Here is a 23,895-nt window from a genome sequence, read left to right on the forward strand (position 1 = left end):
AATTACCGAGGGTAAAAAACACGCTATGTTTTTTTATAAAAGACGTATTTTTTATTCCTATCTTTTATGTGTAGCATAAAGTTGCATTCTATAGATCGTCTTAATTTTTATCTTTAAAAATAAAAAGATAAATCTATCCAAAATATTAACGAGCAAGTCGGCCACGGCAAATAAGGCTTGGGTGCTATATGTTGAGGCGGCGTCTTTGAGCACACTCAGCCGGTCGCCTCATTTACATAATCGTATGTTTCAAAATCTTGCCGCGGAACGACGGACTTGTCGACTCCCCATGCCCTGTAGTGTTGTGTAAGGTAAAACACATAGTTAGCCATTATCGATGTCTAAAATAAATAAATTTAAAATTATTTGTGTTATAACCAAAAAACAAAATATATAATGTTTTTTTTTATACTTTTTGCGAGGTTTATACTTAAATCGGTGACAATAACATACACGAAATTAATTTAGGTATGCTAAAGTAACTTACATAAATAATGAGTTTAGTCACAATTTAATGACAATTGCTACCCGGTGTTGCTTAAATCGCGATACATTAGACATTGTTCTCAGTTACCCAATAAAAAAATTATCGACACAAAATAACAAAACTGGGTAGAACATCACTAGGGTGCACAAGTCGCCTGTGCGGCGCCCGGTAGCTGCTTCTACAGCTTTCTTCATAAATCAAAACGTTGTTTTTGTGTGTTATCGGCGGATAATCGGCGGCCGCTACCGCGCTGCCATCCGCATCGCTTCACCGCCTCGCCGCCTCATCACGCCGCACCGACCTTCATTATCTTCTCGTTCGATTTTTATGTGAATTAAAACTCTAAAAATCGACCCACAAGTATCGGCGCCAAGTCTACTTTAAAATGGACGCTATTAAAAGTTAAAATGGATAGATAAAAGTCGGATAATAACCAAAGCATTATGATTATGGAGTCCGTAACAAAAATGACTACTCTACATTGGAATGCATACAAGGTCCAGTTTTCAAACGCAGTTAGAAACAGACAACCAACGATTCTGAATCTGATCACTGCCATTTTTGTAATCATACTTATAAATACCATCTACGGCCTTGCACTTATATGTACCTTAATAATATCTAAAAGATTTGTGAGAATTTTTAACTTTAGTATAAACAATGATGACAATCGATGGATTCAATTTATTAACGCCTTAATGTTAGTTTCAAAATGTTTTTTATTGTTAATTAAGTTTGAAAACTTGTTAGGCTTAATTAATAATCGCATTAAATATGCATTGGCATTAGCATTTCCATTACTTTTGCCGAAGTCAGTTACAAGATGGACGCGGCTGGCGGCTGGCGGGCGGCGAGCGGCGGCGTGTCAGCACATCTACATCTACTCCGTCTAATTGCGCCCCCGCCGCGTGATGGATGGGATCGCTAGTCGCTTGCCGACACCCCCGCCCCAGACACCGCGCACCCCGCGAACACCCCCTGGCGGCGAACCCCACAACAAGGGTTGTTCCCAGAAATTCCATTATCATTCGCCTCGTTTCATATTTGACAATACGCCGAACTTTAGCGTTACGTACTTTTCGGAACCTAATAACAAAAAATATATTAGACACTATTTTATGGCTAAAATAAAGATTTTTCTTTTTGTTTCATTGTAGTTTTTGTTTGAAAACAAACATTTATGAGAAGGCATGTCTAATATGCACCAAGCATATTATAGAAACATTGCAGTTAAATTTGTAAAAATCCAATGTGCTTATTAACATTTCGTAATTTATGTCATCTAAACTTCTACAAACATCAAAAATAAATACGTCCTGATGAGCATCACGAGAAGAGTTTTCACATGCATTCCAGGACACCGAATATTTATGGCTGTCATAAAGTTGGACTCGCATAAACACTACGGAGAAATAAACTTCTCGTGTTTTTATTATCTAATAATATCTTATTTCATTTATGTTATTAATGTTTAGTAATATATAACTTACATGTTTTCATAATACTGCTAATATTATAAAAGCTTAATTTTAACGTTTGTTTTGGTTAAACTCTGTAGCAACTGAACGGATTTAAATTCTATTTCCACAGTAAGGAAGCTTGTTGGATTATCTACTTTAAATTAACATAAGCCTATGGTATTAGAGTGTAGTTAGCTGTAGCAATACATAAAAGGTGGATTAACTGTACAGTACCAAGTCATATTAAATCGGTTGCAATTTACTCACATTTAGGGTCGTTAATAAGTAATTTAATGACACACATTTTTTAGTACTTTTCTGTACGGGAAATATAAACTATTAATTACAAGTAATCCTATTAATAAACAAGTTCAACGTAAAACACGATCAATAAATTCTCAAGATATCATATATTTCAAGTCAAGTTATGAATCGATTAAATAAAAAAATATTATCCATAATGAAGGAGCCATGGTAGCTTTATTGAGGATGAATTGTATTCGTCGCATGCACATATATAGCTTCACTAATAACGTAATAAAAAGGGGTGTGCGTAGAGTATTGATTACGTGCATGTCGACAGAAATCCGTCTTTTCCGTTTCGTTGAATAGAAAGGAAGTGGAAAAAACGATCAATATTTGGACAGAATTGATTACAACGCGCACGACCGGACGCGAATATGCGTTCCCGCCGGCGCTAATAAACTGAGCGAACCCTTGAATTGCCTACAGGATGGGATTTTTGTCAGATTCATGCCAACTCGACCGTTTTCAACTCACTGCTGTCACAACTGAGCAACACAAAACGTTGTTTTTTTTCTAAGTTCCAAAACCATTCATTTGTGATAGATTAAATCGGATATCGAGCCAGGCCCGGGGGAGCTCTGATTTCGCATTGAATCTACATCAGACGCACTTCCGCGACACAATCGAACCCTGCTCGTATTTAAATCGACTTCGGGTTTTTGCGCCGCTTTCATTCGCATTCCATTATAGCTCCTACGTAATTGGAAATCACGTTTTCAATTTATACCAAAATCGAATCAATTAAATCGAAGATAAGTGAATGGAAGCTGTTCTGTGTAATGGCGGTATACTCTTTAATATATTTTCATTGAATAAATAATACAGATCTTTAGTTGTTTTTTTTTATTCCCTCAAGATGATAAGTTGTTAAAACTTATCTTAATTAGTTTCACTTTCAAAAATTCTGCATTTTTTCCACACATCAATTTCAGTATCAAAAACAAAGTAGATGAAATTTGTATTCAAGGAACAAATATCCCACTTAAAGTTGTTACTGAGGGCTAATGGAAAAGTTAGGTTAAGTAAATTCAATCACCCTTAGGGTGAATGTTTCCGCCTGCCACCGCCGCAGAGGCGCCTACATAAGGAAGGTGATGGCAAACATTTCCCCCAAACAAAACCTTTTAATCTATGTGGTTCATTGTTACGCTTTCCGTTACTTTATCTTAGAAACTAAACATCTGAAGTTAAACACATCTACGCACACATGGCGTTAATTTTGGGATTTTTACTGGAAACTAGCTGTCGCCCGCGACTCCGTCCGCGTGGATATATAAAAAACCTTAATTAGTGTAGCCTATGTGTTCTTTCAGACTATTTTCTATACGTATGTCAAATTTAATCGAGATCCGTTCAGCCGTTCTAGAGATATCTTCAAACACCCATCTATCCATCTAAACATTCGCATTTATAATATTAGTAAGTTAAATTAAAAGCAGCTCTTCAAGGCATAAATCGAAAAAAAAAATTGAATAAATAGTATCTTATGTCCGTCTCCTGGCTCTAAGCTAAAAGATTGAAATGCTCTAGGAGGGGCCAAAAGAACAACCTCATTTATTATTATAGCGGTGCCTAAAGGTATGAAATTTTATAATGTTATTTCTTTGTAAGTATTTTCGTAACAATATTGTCAATTGCCCTACTGTACTGGCATAATGTAAACCAGGCATAACTTTAAATAAAATTGGTAGTCTACAAGTGTATCGTAATTCTAATATTGTCTAATTTTCTACAAATGAAGCATTCATTTCTAATTAAAGATATTAAACTTTACGGCCAAGTTTATCGTGAGTGTAAACACAGAGTAATACTTTTGAAACAGAGCCTATAATTCTTTTCAGTATTTACATTATACCTATGATAATTCCCGGCTAGTGTACTCTGGGCTGATAATATTTCTTCCTTTATTTACACAACGCCAATGATTCCAGGTCTATTTAAACAAGTTGATAGATAAAGAGCGATAGGAAAGCGGCGCTCTTGTCAAGAGAAAGAAAACAAAACAAACAAAGATTGGAGTCTTAAGTCGAGTGTCGGCGTCGGCTGCGAGCCGTGTAACACCGGGGGTTGCTCCGACTAAACAAACAAGATACGACACACTAAAATAACTTATTTTTAGTCATATTTGAAATAAGAACTGTATACAGTATGATGCTTTTTATCTCACATTAACATAACATAGAAAATATTAAAATCAATACTGTTTTATTTGTGTGATATAAGTAATAAACTATTACATAAGGTATAATACCGTATGTGGGTACACATAAGTATAACCATAATATTAAAATAATAAAAAAATTATTGTTAATTGAGTTTGAATTTATACAAGTGATTTCTCTTAAAGATTTAAAATCTTTTGATTTGTCCATTAAGAATCATCCTGTATATTGACTAACCCCTTAGAGTTACGCATTATAAAAGCTTATGTATTGTGTATTGACTAAATATAAATCAAAAACTCTGTGGAGTACATAAATACATCTAAAGCCAGTAATGGGAATTCAATTTTTCGATGTCGTTTGCAGACTGAAAGCCTCCACGAAACCTTCAATTTGCTTGCGGATATTGCCATTAAATTGCTCCCGACCATTCAATTTACCCTGCATTATAACTAAATAACCTTACAGTATAGTAACATAATTATAAAGTTGATAACTAACAAGAAATAACACATCTAATACATTTACGTTTATTAATTAGTTATTAGTTCTAGAACATTACGTGAACCAAAATTGCGTTTTAGATGGATAAAGAAATAATGTTTTTAACTACTTTTTAGAAACCTATCTTTTGTTATAAACTATAGAGTTAAACATGTGTATTAATTGAACTAATCATTGTCAAGTAAGTTTACTAAAGATTCCATTTTAAAAAGCATAATTTCTTTTAGTTTTAAACTTGAACAAAACAAACTACGATCTTTATTGCACAAATGCAAATCTATGGTAATTGTAAGAAAATGACTTGCAATAAAAATACGCACACGATTGCGCTATGTTGGAATTTAGAAATTTCCTAGAAAGCGGCCTCATCGCCGGAGATTGGAGCGCAGAGGCGAAGCTACTCGCTACTCTCCCGCGGCGATACTTTTAGGTTACAATTCAAACCTGTAATTTGAATATGGAAGGCGGTATCTCGCTGCAACTTCGCCGTTAACTGGCCAGTTAATGTGAAACCGAGTCGTATTTGGCGGCTGCCCTCTAATATTCGATAACACAATGAATCGTATTATGCAAGAAATATTGCAAGACTTAGCACCGCATAGGAACTCGTTAAGGAATAAATATTTGTTATCAAGCACTACTGGCAATGTTGACCTACGAATAACACAAACTGGACTTTAAAAATAACGGAGATAAAAGTCCAATATTTATACCAATAATCAAGCGTTGATGCAACGAATATTGATAGACGGGTCTAATTGCTATACCGCATAAGGGTTAACGATCTCAAAAGCAGGCCTTCCGCATCGGGAAAGCCGTAACAAGCTCGGTCGAGTGAATACTATGGTAATACCGCTATCAGCTGCAACCACCGAGCCGACACAGCGGCGCGGCGGCGGACCACTCGCGGAGTTTGTTTTACATTTCCACCACATTTAAATATCAATTCCGACGTTTTTACATCTGTTAGGATAAAATATGCTAATGTCTGCCGACAGATTTTTACATCATTTCACCATATTTAAATATACCAAGTTATTAAACAACAAATTGTATCTATTTTAATATCAGTTTATATTTATATAACCTTTAGGTGTAATTTATCGTCTATATTGTCCACACCATTAAAATATTTATAAAATTAATAATAAATTTTTAATCATAAGTAGAAGTACAAACAAAAAGAGTATTTTATATAGTCTGTTTAAATTAAGAACACAAACAAGTGAATAAAATCCACATCCGTTGTTAAGTTGAATAAAACAATAACAGAAACATTATCTGTCAACGGCGGTTTCGAGTGCGTTCGTAGAATGTCGGAAATAGCGGTTCCCAGTAACTGTTTGGTGGAAGTGTAGGGTAGCCAGCCAGAAACGACATCGAATACCTTATCAAAAAAATCTATGTATTTATTTTATATACTAGAAGATCGTAAAGAATTATATAAACAATAGAATAGGAAACCTAGATTAACTTTTTGTAAGTCTGAAGGCGAAGTGAGACTTAATTTTGATTACCGAATAACTTTGTGACTGACAATCTCACCACAATGTTTATTGAGCTAAAAACGAATGGGTTAAGATTTAGAAACTTACTTGCGCCAAATAACGTGGTGAATTTCGTTACGCGTTTATTTTATGGCACACTACATACAGTCAAATCAAGATGGCGAAGGGGATTAGTATTATTATAGTAAGAGTACCACCTCTAACTCACCAACCCTCAGTTACTCCCTTTACATAGAAGATTTACGAGTCAAGAATCTTAAAATTATTATAATCAACCCTAGTTTCGTTGCAGTTTTGGCAACCCTGCAATGTGATTTTAGAATAAATTGTTACAATCACTTAGCTTCTTTAGATTTAGGGCGTTACTATAGGTACACGTCGACAGCTTTAAGCGGTCAACTTTGGGTGATTAGCAGTTGATGATCGTTATTCCGGTCTCTAAACCCTACTTGAAGCTGTCAGTACCGACTAAGTACTTCAAGCACACTGTGTTTGCAGCCCTAAGTGTGTTTATTTCTTTACCAATCTTCATTCGTCAGCTCTACAAAACTGATGGTTATGTGTGAATTTCTTCAAAATAATTAACGATAATGCAAGATTGCATGTAAATTAAAGGTAACCTCTTCAACAATGACATTTCTTCACCCATACAAGGTGTTATAAATGTAATTCTTCAGAATCGGAATCAAGCCCATCTATAAAGTGCTACTCGTATTGACTATCAACTTTTGTCAGATGGAAAGACAAGCCGCATTGGTGTTTTCAATTCAATGGGACGCCGCTGGTGTCGTCGTTTATTTATATTTCGTCCCTTCAGCGGGTCTTACGACACCCGCGGGATGCGACGTATTCCGCCTCCACTCTCCAAGCCATAAAATATTTTATAAATAACAAATACATTTTACAGTTGCCCTTTCTTTTTCTTTTGTTATATTTATACCTTTTTACTTAAGTGACAGTCATCTAATCTCTAATTTAAATAACAATTGGTAAAAGCATTTCTTAAATAATTAGAAGAAAGGTGTTATTAGAAGAAGGCAGTGTTCAATAATTATAATCAAAAATGTATCGTACTAGTCACATATCGGCGAGCAAATTACTAAATTATCTTGAGGCCCTTTTAATCATGCAGTTTTTTCTTGACTGTTGAAGCGGCGACCTATACAGTGATAACTATCGTTTACTTTCTTTGGTCGAGAGCGACTAGCGGCTGGCGACTATGGGCAGGTGTGCGGTGGCCGAGTCCGGAGCGAGGTTGGGGGGAGGGTACCGGGGCGAGATCTCCAGGCCTTTGCGCGCTCGCCGACGCGGCGCGGGCGGTGAGATCAAAGCGCACCGCGCCGCGGGTCGACGCACGCGGCTATCGGCTCGGCCGTCCCTTCCCCCGCGTCGCGTCATACTCCGCACCCCGCGCCTCTCCCCTGTGCTTAGTGCTGTACCAAATAACTTGTTATTATCCATTATAAGTCGGCTATATCATTTAATTATGGTATAAGCATGAAGGGAACATTATATTGAATGAAATAATTATATGAATAAGATAGAAGAATCTGTATATATATATATGTGTATATCCTCTTTTGATGGAAGAAGTTTGTAATGGCTAGATGAAAAAACATAGGACTTCTTGCTGTTGCCATAGGAGTAGATCTTGATTTCGTTGCAGGACACATTGATAGTTAAAGTGAAAAGAACATATTACCCATTATATTCTGTGTCCGTTCCATCGACAAGTTAACTTTAAACGATTATCATTATAGCTTCGCCATTCAATGTAAGTAAAAAAGAGTGTAGCGATTGTCATCACTATTGCGGTGCGATTCGTCCGAGCGGCGACCGAGCCACGGCCACAGATACCGAATGCGCGCGAAACACATTCAAAGGGACCCAACATCTTCGAACCGGTTATTGTTTACAAACGACCGCCGTATAATGGCCATAAATTGCTTGAACAAAATATCTCCGCCCGGTTATTCTACGAAGTGTTTGCTCCTTCCGCATAAAACGACAGCGCCGAAATGGAGACACAAAGAGACCAATATTAGGCACTCTACTGGGACGAACGTTTTTTTTTTAATCCTCGCAACTAATAATAAATGATAATTGCTTTAAAACTGAAAAAAGTTTATTTTATTATTAGAAATGCAAGATGATAATTTAAACGGGGAATGATTAATTATTATTGCGGTATTTAAATCATACTTAGCTTTACTGAGTATTCACTTTATTCATATTTTACTTGCTTGATTTAAAAATAAGTTTGCTATATACACACTAACACAAACGCTTAGATTGTTTGGTATAACAAGGAACTTTGAGGTTATGTCAGCCAACTACAAAGGTTTTGCCTTCAAAGGGAATTAAAAAAAAACAAATGGTCGTTAAAGAGGGCGAGTGTGCAGTCAGTGCCTACCTGCCGTAATACAGGGCTGCCAAATCTCTTATAAACAATGCAACGAAGGATTATGAAGAAAATTTTATCCGATGTTGGTATTATTATTAAATATATTATCACCTTTGTAACTTTGTTTATCAAATGCCAAAAGCAAACGTATTAAATACAAATCTTTAGCGTGAGTATCCACTGCTGTAACACGTGCACAAGCCATATTCCCATATCTGTTTTGTAAAAACAAAAGGCAGGGATGACATACTATAAAAATAATTATTTTTATTATTTTATGTGAAACCAACTTATTTTGATGCTTGTCTATGGTGTAGCACAGATAAAGGCGTTGAGTACACGTGGCAATTGTCAACCCTGGCTTCAGCACCCGCTTGGGCACCAAGTGGCGCGGGCACATCGCGGTGGATTGAATTAATTAGCAGCCCAGCTCTGCGGCGGCGGGCGCGGGCGACGGGCTCGGGCGGCGAGCGCGCCACTCGCTGTCTTTATAACATAATTTGCACTTCATGCGGCGAGATCAAAGCCGCGGCGGCCGGCGGCGGCGCCTTTGATCACCGCGGGCCTTTGACTGCCGCCGCCTCCGCGCGCCGCGCCTCAAAATACTCAATTTGGAGGCTAGTTTTTTTTCATGACACCGTTGATATTGCGTATAAACACGAGAATAAACCAGATTTCGACTTCACATTTGGCCCCTTCATTTCATTAATGTCAATGGTGATTACATATATTTGACGAATATGTAGTTTGTATTCACAAAAGAACTCACTTACGTTCGTCTTATTTTCCAAAGACGAGAACACATTTATATTCAAATTATTCATGATTTTTAAACAGCTCTTCCCATTCAAGAATTTATCAATTTAATCTGATCTGCGGATACATTAAAAATAGTAAAAGAATGCTTTTAAGTTAATCGTTTTAAAACAAAACAAGTTTCGGGTGGTAATATTTCTCCCGCGCGAGTGTGTCATGAGAATAAATAAAATAGGCCAGCAGTTGCGTTGCGTGTGTTGTAATTTGTCACAGACTGTCGGCGATTGCAATTAGCGTGTCTGTAAAATAAATAACTTCGTAAATACATGTCAAATGCACGGCCATTAAGCGGTTTCACAGCTAACATTGGTTCCGGCAATACACAAGGGAATATATGGAATGATGTCGAGTAACATTTACTTAGCTTCTGCCTTTATCCACATTTTATTAAATGATGAAAATTAGAAAAAAAAAATAAGCATCTGCTGTTTTAAATAACAAACTGTGTTAATAATTACTTATTTAATTGCAATATCTCGTAGTATATTTCGTTGTCGTGCTTTGATATCGCATTTTTGTATAAAAATAAAATAAAGTAGGAGTTGAACACGGGAACCTGGTAGCGGGGTTCGAGGCGGCTACCGTGAAGCAGTCGCGGTCCGTCGACCCCGCGCGCTGACGACGGAAGTCGCCGGTACCCGATTGATTCATTTTATCGCCCTCCTTACACAATACACACTGAATAATTAATGTGACCTTACGTGGCCGTAGGTAAGTACACATCTATTGTTGAAATAATATACTATAGTATTTAAAAATATAAAAAAAATTAACATCAAAACCAACGTATAACACATTGTATATTTAGCAAGCATATAATCACAGGATAGTACTACAAATTTTTATTAATAGCCCCAAACGCTAATTCAGGGCAACCCCATCACGTCTGCCATGAATCAGAAACAACCAAATCAACGTTATTTTAACGAAAAATGTGTCTTTACTCTTAGGAAGAAAATCCGGAAATGTGGCCGTGTATTGATTCAACACAAGCCTTACTAAAATGTCGACGTTTATGTCCACTCACTATTCATTCTGACACTGGACTTTGTAACGAAAGCACGTCGTTCGCGCCGAATGATTCTAACTGATTATCTCTAAAACTACTGAGAATAAAATCACCGTTCTTACAAACCGGTGGTAAACGTAAACGGCATTCAGATACAAAGTGATTCGCTTAAGCGAAACTCGGCAAGAGGCGGGTGTCGGCGGCCCATCCGAGCGGTAGCCGACAAAGGGATAAAATATAAGGGTAATTAATTTGATGGCGCGCCGGACGCACTCGCTCGCCCTAACCGTCGCCGACTGCACGCGCGATGCTATCGCGACTTGCAGCCTGAGGCTATACACAGGGCACGGGCTTTATAGCTAACACGAAGCTTTGGTTTTAACACACTACAAGTCAACAAAACGAAACATAAAATAACAATCTGTTCCACTACGAAGTTATTTTAATATAATATTATGTATATACTTTCAGAAACATCTATTATATTCACGCACGTGATCGTCTGCCGGCTACAAACAAACATTGAAAATTCTTGTTGTTTCTTATCGTTCGTTATTTTATTAATGAAACACTTACTATAAAACTTAACACGTTATTATGATGGCAGATGTGGTATCTAATAACAAAATAATGTTATTCATTATCCCGTGCTTAAAAGATGAGACAAAGCGGTGAAGTTTCGGGGGGAGGGAGGCGCGGCGACGCTTGGCGGCGAGATCAAAGCGCGCGAGATAAGCATCACCGGTCCGCCGACGCAGCGCACGCCCCCTATTTTCGGATACGTTTTAACAGTTTTTGTCTCTTATCTAAATTCGTGCAGTGACTTTTTTGCCTTTATGGGTAATACGATAAAAATAAATACACTACATTAAATATTTACATATCGTATGTTATGTCCAACTACATCATAGTATGTTATCAGTTTAATTCACAAATATGAAACACTCACACTGATAAATAATTGTATTACTACATACAAATATACTTTTACTTATGTATTATAGTTGCGTGATATAAATGTTGGTCATCAGCTTTTATAGTAAATGTAATGTTATTTCAAACTTAATAAGAAATATTTTTGTACGTATTTTAACAAATCCTGCTATTTCAGAGTTGAAATAAAAACGCCAATAAAATGTGATTAATCATAGTAATAGCTATTAAAAATTCCTCGTAGCTAATAACAGCAATAAAACGAGTATATTTTAATAACAGCTCACTAGAATAGAAGTCGGTTTCCTACAAAAAATGTATTGCGAAACAGCGGCGGCACGCGACACAAGCGTTGTCGGCGCCTTTGATGTGCGTCGTGTATCGGCAATAGATCGTCACGGCCGGTGGCGCAATTGCCGCTGGAGCCGACAAAGGGCCCCGCAGTAGCACAAAGCCATTGATATCATTTAAATCCCTTTGATAGTCGCCGACACGTAGCATCCCTGTGGGAACCGTAAAGCGGCGCAACCCCTGCCCCGCGCCGTTCTCGCCCCGTTAGCGCCCGGCGATGGCTTCCTGCCTGTTAAAACTCATTCGACCGAAACTTGCGATTTGTATCGCACTTTGCTGAAACTAATTTGTTAAATAGTACATTTGCAATAGCACATTTACCAAAGCTAATAGCTTTGGTGAATTACTTTATGCGCCGTTTATTTTAACCGTCATCGGAAGTAGCATTGTTAGAAACATTATTCTCTAAACGTTATTAAAATGCAAAATTGAAATTACATCGGCGCGACTTCATAAATTAAACCAGAGTTATAAAATCAAACTAATACATATTTATAAATGGGATAGGATAGGGACAAAAATAGTAATTAGGTTCAAGTTTAATAATTTAGAACTTCATGATATTCCTAGCCTATTATTAAGGCTATTTAATTCTATTCACAATGAAAAACAATTTTTTAAAGTTACAAACATGATGAAACTATACGTGAACTTTTAACCCAACTTTTCAAATAATCTTAAACGTAAGTATGCTGATATACAACCATGGTAATATATCAGAGTTTGTTATGTAATAGAAATAATGATAATCACACTCCGTAGCTATTAAGGCGGAATCACTGAGAACATCCGACGGAGGGAACTGGTTCTTTGGCTGGAAAAAAAATGTGTTCGCGCGGCGTTGAGATGCGCGCGGGACGCGGGGAGGACGGGCGGAGGTAAGGGTAGTCGTATGTTACTGCTTTGAGGTGCCGCCGTGCTAAGCTATACGCCTGTTGTTATACATTAAAATTATGTAAGTTATCTTTAGGAGATTTTATAACCTGTGGCATTCTGTTAATCTTTACTTTATGGAAGTTTTTCTTATAATGAAAAGTTCTATACAATAAGTTCACCGCCAATTCTTATACTTATATATTTCTATCTGATTGGAACGTTGTCCTAGGTTAGCGAAAAACACGGCAACGCTATTGTTCTCAAGGGGCGAAAATTTTTGTAGACATAGTTCAATATGCTTACCTAAGATGAGTCAATCTAATGCAGGATGACAGAGCGTAAGCAGTTCCTGACAAGGTAAGCCCACGTTTAAAATCAAGTGCAGATATGACAAAATACATTATTTGTAGATACATACAAAAAAATATATGTGTGTAGCCAAAACGAAAAAGATAATCGCACGAAATGACCTGGAATGTTGATAGAAGCGTTTTATTTCTGCCGCTGTTCAGATATTTGGCAGTCGGCCAGCCGTGGCCGGCCCACTTCGACCGCGTGGGCATTGCCCACTCGAACATATTTTATCGTTTTTTTTTCAATAATAAACGATGTTCATAAAGTCAATACATGTCTTATTCTATTAGGAAAAATAAATTTACAACAGTAGTCACAACATTGAGTAAATAAACACGCAAGAATTACGTTGCACATCGCCGACTAGGAATATAACATACATATGTGTTATGTCCATGTTAATATCTTTGATAAAAATATAAATATTATTTTATCTATCAACAAAGAGTAAGCAGCAATTATGATATAAGTATAATATATTATTATTCAAGTTTTTGCACATTTTCTGTCTTTGTGTATTGCATTGAAATACTAACAATTTCAATAAAACTTTGTCCAAAGTTTAATGTACGGAATCTTCTAGATATTATTAAACTCTTGGTAATTTATTTCTTTAGTAGGTCACTAGGTGGTCTTTATTAAATGATATAGTAAAATAGTTTAGAAATAGACGATCAGTTCCAATTACAATGGCGATTTTTATTTTTGTAACAGGAGTGACGAGGTTTATAGATTTCTTGTATAATAGAGTCCCGTGGCCCACCTCCGGTATACTAGGAACATACCACCCAAGTCGTACCCGGGCCCGGCTACGTCTCGCATTCTTTTTGTTGTTTAATCGTGATAACTTGATTTTAACGGACACTTTAACGCCATGTTTCCTCGACTATCACGGATTTGTTGATCATTATTTTTAATGAACCACGTGGGATGGGAATTATTCATCTTGTATTTTATTTTTAATTGCATTTTTTATGTAGATTTCTGATATATTTCTGTTGCAAAATGGCGACATTTTTATTTTTAATAATATAATAAAATACAGGTTGTTGGGACCTTACAAACGTAAAACGTATCAGTATTAGTAAAAAACTGTAAGCTTTATTTTTATAATTAATCATATTAATCATAAATTGTGATTAATGTTTTTGTTTACATTTGCTTCAACATCTCTGTTTATTACATCTCGTTACAGCTTTTTATTCAGTAGTCAGTTAAATGATTAAATAAAAATTGTTTTTATATCTCATAAAATACGTGAACAGACTTAGCTTAATAATAGACAAAGTTACATCTTTCGGTTAACCATAAACAACAAAAGAAAAGTTCAAGGCGTGTAGCTCCGCGATATTTTTTTTTATAACGAACATAAAACAATGTTTGTTGTAAGTCATTTTTGGAATACGACCTCATCTCGGTCGCAGATAAATCGTCGACAATAAACCTAACACGAAGAGGTAGTAAAATTCTAATTTGAAGTCGAGCTTTGTAGATTTCTTGATCGGGTGACTGTAAATTTCACTAGTCAGAGACAAATCAATGTACACTGCGGTTAAAAAAACATAATTCCTAGAATTTACTTAAATGTATTAAGTGTAGAAATCATTTTCTTCACTGAAGTGCTGACCAGACTTACTAGATAAATAAATGTTTGTCTAGTAGATAATAAAATGGTGACAAGAGATTTAAGGTTAGTTACAAACGTGCAGCTTGTCTACAGTGAAAACATATCCGTGTTGGATTGGAACGTAAAACATATTCTGTCCTTTGTACGAAGGATGGGTTAGCAACATCGTTACGGAGGCGAGCCACTCTCGCCAGCTGTTCCCCCGTATCAGCCCGCACCGAACACGATATTATCGCTCAAGTCACGTTTTTCGAGATACCGAAACAATTATATTAATTGTTCTATTCCTAGAACCGTTCATTGTAACATTTAGACTGAGTATATCCATCCGTTAATTTATTCTTTTGTAACGTAACAACTATAATACCCTTTTACTTTCACTTCAATATAATAATAGTCATTGTTTCATGAAACAATACGATAATTAATTTTTATTTTGAATAAAATTATACAGGAACTGTTTATACGTTTTATATATAATTTATTCCTCGAATAAAACGCGAGTTTTTATGTTGAAGACTATAATTTGATTTATATTCAGCGAGGCGCCAAAATCAATGATACATAGAGGTTAGCCATACTTAAGAAGCAGCAAAACTGGCTCACTAATTGGATTCATATACATTTTTGTTCTTGTCTATATTGCTTCTGTTTACCGTAACGATTAGACGAATGGGTTCTGAGATTTGTTAAGTTTATTTAGTAAATGTGTTTTCTCACTCGAACGCAAATATGGTAGTTGCTACCTGAATCCAACTCTGTTAACTATTTCAAATTGTACTGATCTAACATGAGAGTAATCACGCACACCGTAAAGTCTTTTTATGAAAGTATTTAGAATGTGATAAAGTATTGGTGATTGGTGATTGGCGATACAAGAGCTAATGGAGATATGCCTAGATGTGATTCACTCATCAAAGAGTAGTGTGGTGTAGATCATGACCTACAGGGTTGTTTCCTATACGATGCTTCATGTTAGAGTATCAAGATTAATGTCCATTTTTTTGTCCAACACAAAGTTCCTCTCTTAAATTCCAGATTTCGTAATTGTGCGTGTAGTTACGATAAGATAGTAAGCGGCAAAGCTTTAAGTTACTATAGCCGGTAGGTACGTGCCATATAATCTTTTTTTGTAATCAGCGCGCGGGGGTCATCGACCGCGGGAGCGGAGGCTGGATAGCGGACCTATGCGCGTGCGCCTTCCTTTATTACTGCCCTATACATATTTACTACTTTCGTTAACCCACTGTGAATCTAGTTACGTTTACAAACAACAGAGCACATGTGATGTTTGTTGATACTCTTCTTTGGTGGCAATGCCTTATAACGTGTGATTGACCAATATACTCCGACTGCGGCAGTTAATAAAAATACATATGTATTTTAAATTATGGAAGTGGAAGTAAATATGCCGAATAAAAATATCCTTCCGATGTTGAAATAAACCACTTAGTTATATTAAATTCATATCTTAATGGTAAAAGTAAGATGAAATACGGTAGCTTTCGTTGCAAGTTTGGCAATAGAGTTTTCTTAAAATCATGAATTCTATATTAGTATTAGCGTAACGGGTGTTTACTAAATTGCATAAAATAATGAATGATGAGAATGTAACAAAACTCATATTTATTTTTATAATAAATGTGGATAACGAGCCAGTGGTCACCGTAACTTGTCGAAATAGCGAAGTAACCGCTGCCCATAGACATCCACAATTGCAGATACGTTGCCTATTTTAAATCGACGAAGGACTCACTTAAACAGAATATTTATCCTTCCTAAGCTTCCCCTCTTTTGTTAAAAACCACTTCCCCATCCCATCATTTGCTTATCTTACAAATATGTCTTCCGGTTAGCGTAGGATAAAAAGCAATCACTCCCCCTAGTTTGTGGGCTAAGGCTAAGCGGGAATATGGAGAAATAAAGTTGAAGATGCACTCTGTTGAACCCGTAACATCCTTGTGCGGTCGCCACCCCGGCCGGCGCGGCGGTAGCGCGGCCCAAGGAGCGCGCCAACTGGGGCAATTACAATCCATCTACGGCACACGCCTTTGATCACTGATTGACTACTGACGGGATGTTGCCATCATGATAAATGAGTTCGCTGAAGTACCTTCTTATGACGTAACACAAGAATATCGACCGTGGATAGTGATTACTTTTAATTAAGCGCAAGCAAAAGATTTTCCATGAATAAGAAACAAATGAGTGAGAAGACCATCAAATATAAAATAGCAACCTTAATTCCAGATAATCAATAAAGCTGGTGATAATGGTAACAATCGAAAAACTACTTAAAAACTTCCGATAATTTTTTAAAAATAAAATTTAAAACTAATAAATTTACAAATATTATCTTCTTATTGAATTAGACATTTGTAAGAACCAAATCTATATTTAAAAAAAACTTCGCTGGTTTAAACAGCTTATGTTAAAGACATTAAGTTCTTTTATAAAGTTAAGCTTTGTTTTGAAACTACAAATGGGATAAGTAACGGTGTAGCGGACATATAAAAGTATAATATCGTGAGAGATAAAAAATACTGCTATTCTTAGTCACGACAAAACTTACTTACCGTGAGATTTGACTGTTAAAATACACGTATAGAAACATATTGATAAACCCGTCTTTCTCTCTGAAAAAGAAAAAAGATAACAATGTATTTTTGGACAAGTATTTCATAACTTATAATAACAAAAAGTGACATGGAAGGAAGAAAACCTACTGTTTTACTTATTTCATACTGTTAAAAGCAAATAGTGTTCACAAATCAGTTTAGTTAATCTTATTAGAACCCAGCCGTGACCCGACATGGAGGGGCATTTCGTCACACAACGAATATCAATTTTAAGATCATTTAAGCCGGATGGGAAGCGGAGGCATGACCGCATTCAACAGATCGTGAGTTAAAAAATCGACACCCCTTCAAACACGGCGAAAAAAAAAGGAAAATTCAATTCAAGTACTATTTTCAACAATCTTACCCAACTTATTATTATATGATTTTACTCATCACTTTTTTATGAAGACTATGGGTAATTTCTTACTAATATTATATTATAAATGCAGAACTTTGAATGGATGGATGAATAGATGGATGTTTGTTAGAAAGTATCTCCGGATCTGCTCAACGAAATTTTCGTAAAATTTGGCACAGATGTAAAACATAGCCTGGAAGAATACATAGGTTCAGTAAGGAACATTAAATTCTTTTTAAATTTAAATAATATATTTATGTTGTAGAAACGGTTTACATATGAATTATCTGAAATTCTAAGATAAATGTGTCTCATCCCTATCAGCGATCGCAGCAGAGGTCTGAAACTACATATCCTAATTAATTTTCTACTTTATACAAAGTATTAAGATATTTCTCATGTGTTAAATATCTTAAATTATTTTATTAAATTTGTTTTTATATGAATGCAGAGTTTCTTTTTTTTGATACAAATAAAACCGGTCTGTTTTTTGCCAAATAATCTTTGAAATTTATTGCGACCGAAACCATTTTTCAAGAGAAAATAATTTAACTTTTAATTTGGAATTTAATTCAAAGAAATGCACTGTCTATTTATAGGTGAAGTTATTATTATTAGTCTATGTCACGAGGCCAGCCAGCCTCCGAGAGCACCGCGCCGGCCGCTAGTCCGCGGCGGCAGCGCCGTCCCGCTCTCCCGCGCGCGCTCCTTCCCTTCTCCCATCCATCAGTCAGTCAGTCACTTCATAATACGCGTGGGGGACGGTTGTACGCTCTGGCTCTTCGTCCGACATTCACGCGGGCAACTGGGTCACGGGGTACGTTTTCAAATAGACGGATAACTAAAGGTGTTGTGTTGTGATCGCTTATTGTGGCAGTGTTTAGTTATTAATAACAGTGAAATAACAAGCTAGCGGCTCTTTTGAAGTAACAGTGATGCGTGCGTGAGCGCAGCGCATGACGTGCTACGAAACGTTGAGAGCTTCGGCACCCGCCGCGGACGCCCCCATGGCGCACCACTTCGTCAAGTGGTGGCGCAACAAGTTTAGAAATGGATACAAGAAGTTTAGCAGTAAGTTGAATTATTATTCAGCAATACTTCGTATGTAAACATAACTTTAGGTCACTACAGCTGTGCCTCGTAGTTATCTCTAACGCAGCTACTAAATTAGGTGAATGAAATTACAAGTTCCATTCACTTAAAATTGTTGTCATTATAAAATAAATAAAAAACAATATAAAATACGCTACATCCAGGGTTCCACAAAAATTGTTATTTATATCACGTTTAGCCTTGAACTTGGCAATGTTTACAATTTTACGCGTTGTTTTTTCGCGATGTTTTTAAATGAATGGACGCTCTTTTAATGTAATTTCAGATTTTTTCATAGATAGTCTTGGGTGTCCCGTGGATCATATTAAAAGTTTTGTAGATTTCGTTGTATCGCATTTTCTAGCAATGGCAGCTGAACAGACTTGATACGCGGCCAACTGAATTATGAATATGTATTACGCACTTTTTGTTTGCTTGTTTGGGTTTCTTGTAATTATTCTGTATTCCTTATACGTTTCAAATTCCCTCGTTTGCTTAATTTTATGGTGTTGATCTACAAATGATATGACTGTACCTACATACTAAAATATAGAACATTGAAATAAAAACTAAATGCGATCTCGCGATAAAGTCGACACGATATTCGTCATTTCCTTTTCAGTAATAAAATGTTAAACTATTCAAAAAGCAGGTATTTGAACAAATGTCATTTAAACATATCTGCTGACAAGCTATCTACTATCTAGTTTGGTTAAAGAATTTAGTTTTCTTTAATCAAACTAGATAGTAGATACTGCAGTTCATGTGAATTCTATACTTTAGTATACAGTTAAAATAGTTTTTTTAACATTATGTTTATCCGACATTACTTATGGTAAAACTCGGATTTATACCTTGCAAAACATATCGTAATTGTTGTCAAAAAAAGTATTATAAAAAAATGTACCAAATGAGAAAGTAAGGTTACTATAGAAAAGTGTATTGACCTATAATTTAAAAAATCGCACGTTAGCGAGTTTACCGTCAAACAAAATGTGATCGATGTATTGAAAGAGTTTCTAGCTATTCCTTCTTTATCATAGAATAAGAAAAATAATAAGTTCTGCTTCTTTTATTTGTGTTCCAAGTTCTATTATAGTCACTTTCTAGTTTGTTCATAAAGCTTCTTATCTTTTAATCTCCAGCGTAACGAAGGGAGTAAGTCTTATCTCGACTGGTCCTACTCATAACTTTGGAACTTGTTTTTTTAAGCAAAACTACTTTTTGTGCTTTTGGTACTCGATCTTTATATTCTTGCAAATAAATATTAATAAAAAAAAACTTGTTGAAATCATAAGTTTTTGAATATCTTAACATATGCCAGTAACGTAGACTACGATAGGTAAACTACACCAAAAGTAGCTGTTCTAAAAAATGCATTTTTTGGGTTATACCTATACACATTAGAGCCGGTCTACGGCGTACTACTAGTAAGCCTGTTGAATTGCTACCCGTAAGAATTATACTTTCATAAACAAAGTTGTACATGGCATATAGCAGAGGATGAAATACCGATAAGTAACACTGTTTAAATGCTGTTAATGAGTTTTAACCTTTTAACACAATTTTCTTTTAAAAAATACCTGGAATATTTCCATTTTTTACTCTAATTGTGTTTAAAAGTTTTAAAATAATCCGTACTTACACGATAAAATATTTATAAAGTTATATCTTTAGTAATATTATTTTAGTATATTGTAGGCATACCTTGATATGACATGTCAATTGGAGTATCGTGTCGACCAGTAAATTATATAATTTGCATAAAAAATAGTAACTTCCGGCGCGTAGACTGCTGACTACCCGTCGAATACTTCAAAGTAGACTCGGATCGCTTTGATCTGCTTGTATTTAGTTACAGCACACATAAGCTCGCCGTACACTTCAATTAGAAGACGATACGTTTTTCATGTAACACACACAAACAGAGCTCGACGTCACACTGACGCGGAGTTTGTTAATATAGTTTTGGATACAAACCGAGGCGAGACGCTCATTTGATTAACTTCAAAGAGAAAAGTTGAAAGCGCGTCGACGAAGCGGAGACAATGATACCTTTTATTTAACATCAAAGACGTCCCCGAGCCGGCTTTAAACTCTCCACTCTAAAGTCTAAAGTGCGTGTGTACCCGACTCTACAATTTATAGTAAGCGGCGGACACAAAGAACATTTTCGGAGATACTTCGTTTTTGTTGCATAATTTAGGGTGCGCACCGTATAATGCTTTTTTTCCCGGCCAGTTTGAAAGAAGCCCGAAGCGATGAGTTTTTTCTCGATTTCTAATTTTGTTCCGCTTTAGAATGAACGGATACATGTCTAATTGAACAATAATTGCAGATGTACCGAAAAGTTTGAGCCGAGAAAATATTTTTTTTTGTGAGATTACATACTCTGTCAATTCTCAGTGAGGAATTAAATTTACTACATAACGAGTCAATTTGAGACGTATTTGACAAGTAAATATCCTGTAGTGCCTGACATTTTAAAGGAATTTATATATTTGCAGTGAAATTGGGTATTCCTGTTTGACCGCATCAAACGTACAATGCACCTGTAGTCACTTCGAGAATAATTGTTCAACTACATATTAAAGCACATATGTACCTACATGTTTGTAATCGAAATAAAAGAAATATTATAAAAACAATCACAATGGAATAAGTATGTTTGAAATACCATAAATATATCGAAATAAATCCAAGAGATGTATGTTCATCGTATGTGTCTTAATATCGAATTATAAACAAATATTAAAACGTTAACTTACCGGGTGATATTGCAAATGATGTAACTGGAGAGTGCACTATTGACCTCTCCCTTCGGATAACGGATCAATATAATGCTCGGGAGCAATGTCAAGGGCACGGACAAAAATACTATAATATACTAACTCCCGCACTTAAAGTTTTTAAGTAAATTCTCATAATATAAAAGTAATTTGTTGAACATAGCTTTCATAAAACCACTAAGACTAAATAGTTAGTAGGTATTCACATGAAACGCAGTCACCTAGCCAAGCGTTTGTGCAAGACGGTATCAAATGTCGGCTTACCCTCATTATTGCTCGCTCAAGTTACCAAACTTGTGTGTCACTGAGCATTTGTTTTTTACTCATACCAACCGAGATATGCAACCCAAGTACAAGCAAGTAATAAAACCTACATTATAACCGTGAGACTTTATAAAAAAACTAGCTGTTTCCTGCGACTCCGACCGTGCGGATTTAAATAAAACATAATTAGTGACCTATGTGATCTTCCAGAACGTGTTATTCATCTATGCCAAATTTCAGCGAGATTAATACATCCGTTCTAGAGTTACCTTCTGACAATCATCCGTCCATCTAAACATTCGCATTTATAATATTAGGAAGATGCATGTCAATTAAATCATATTTAAAGTTAAAATAACAATAACATCGATATGCAACTTACAAATCTATAGCTGATGCGAAAAAGGACTCGTCATAAATTGATGACAAACTACTTTTGTTTTTCTATGGGAATTCAGTTGTTTAGTTTCGTTTATGTCAGGGGTGGTCGTAGGCCGGTCGCGATTATTAGGCAAAAAATATAAATTCGTAAAACATAACGTAGCGGAAGATGCTCAGACGAATGCGCACACTCAAGCTGTTTTGATAAAATGTCACAATTGTGTACTAAACTAAGCCAAGATTTCAAGAAGCTTGTAATTAGTAGATCGCACAAGGCTTCCTCAGAAAACATTAGATCTCTGGTCTAATCACGTTGGCCTCTGGTTTATGTTATGTTTGTTATTTGTGACTTAGGTATACAATATTCAAGGTTAAACCCTAACGTTCTTTCAATTATTTGTAAAATGTTTATTTCAATGGTTTATCATCGAGACTCATCTCATTATTTAGTCTTAATAAGGTCAGTCCATTAGGTCGGATATATGAGTAACCTCTCCCCACGTGTTAGTCCAAATTCCGAAGTTAGAATTATCGCTTTCCAAAACATTATGCAAATATATAATTCTCGTTTAGGAATGTTATTAATTTAATCAAATGTTTAAAATTTACATTTTATTGTAATAATCAATTTACATTTTGTATTAATTTAAAAGAAAAGCTGTCATCGCTCATTTAATTATAAAACAGAGATATAATATAATAAAGAAATCCAAAGACAAGAAATGTAAAAATTTCTGTAAAATTCAATTTATGGGCTTTTCTTGGTTTTCTTTAAGATAATAAAACGAATTTATGAAGGTTAGTTACATTTTGAAGTAATTTTTTTCACACTTGCTAATTTAATATCTACATAATAATTACCTGTGCGGTTTTATAAAAGGAAGAATTTCTCTAAACACTATTATCTTTTATTCTGAGAAAACATTTAAGCTTCTGTTAGAGGTCCGTCGTATACCTACTTTTTGGGAGTTGAATACAAAAAAAAATGTTAGCGGCAGATGTCGGAGGCGCAGGCGCAGGGCCGAGGCATTTGAGCATTGAGGCGATCCGAACTCGGGCCCTTCTTGGAATCATCTGAACAAGCGCTCGCCGACTTTACTACGCCCGCTCGATCGCTAGTATTACAAAACCCCTTTGTGCTTCGCCGACCCTTCTTATAACTTGTACGGCCCACGGATCGATTTCTTTTATGAGATTCGTTTTCTTAACCGACAATTACGATCCCAACTGTAATTAGTTTTACGGATATCTGTAAGAAGAGTAATAATTACTTAACTGGGCATCAATTCTTTGGCTATAACAGCTATAAAATAAATTACTCAAATAATATCTTAATAGAAAATTTAAAAATACCCACTTACTTAATTCTTTACTTTTATTATAAAATCTATTTTATGGGTTTAAACATTTAAGTGGATTGCATTGCGTTGTATAGTTTTGTTTTCATGAAACATAAAATTAGTGAAGTGAAGAACTAAATATTTAAGTTACAACCTAAGAAATATAGTTCTAATCCTGATTAGTAGAGCTTCTAATCCTCACAACATAAGTAGGTATATAGATCATCCAGATTTCTTCGAGTTCTTAAGTCAT

At 35.7% G+C, this 23,895-nt stretch overlaps 1 protein-coding gene across 1 annotated transcript in view; it reads left to right on the forward strand.

Moving 5' to 3' along the window:
- Positions 1-18,515: 18,515 nt before the first annotated feature.
- The window catches only part of nkd (NKD inhibitor of WNT signaling pathway naked cuticle), a 9,583-nt gene continuing 4,203 nt past the window's right edge, over positions 18,516-23,895 (forward strand). Inside the window, exon 1 of the mRNA XM_013321986.1 lies at positions 18,516-18,847. Coding sequence (XP_013177440.1) covers positions 18,733-18,847 — 115 coding nt within the window. The 5' untranslated portion in view covers positions 18,516-18,732. The remainder of the gene's footprint in view (positions 18,848-23,895) is intronic.

Source organism: Papilio xuthus, unplaced genomic scaffold (genome assembly GCF_000836235.2).
Source record: "Papilio xuthus unplaced genomic scaffold, Pxut_1.1 DF825946.1, whole genome shotgun sequence".
Classification (NCBI taxonomy): domain Eukaryota; kingdom Metazoa; phylum Arthropoda; class Insecta; order Lepidoptera; family Papilionidae; genus Papilio; species Papilio xuthus.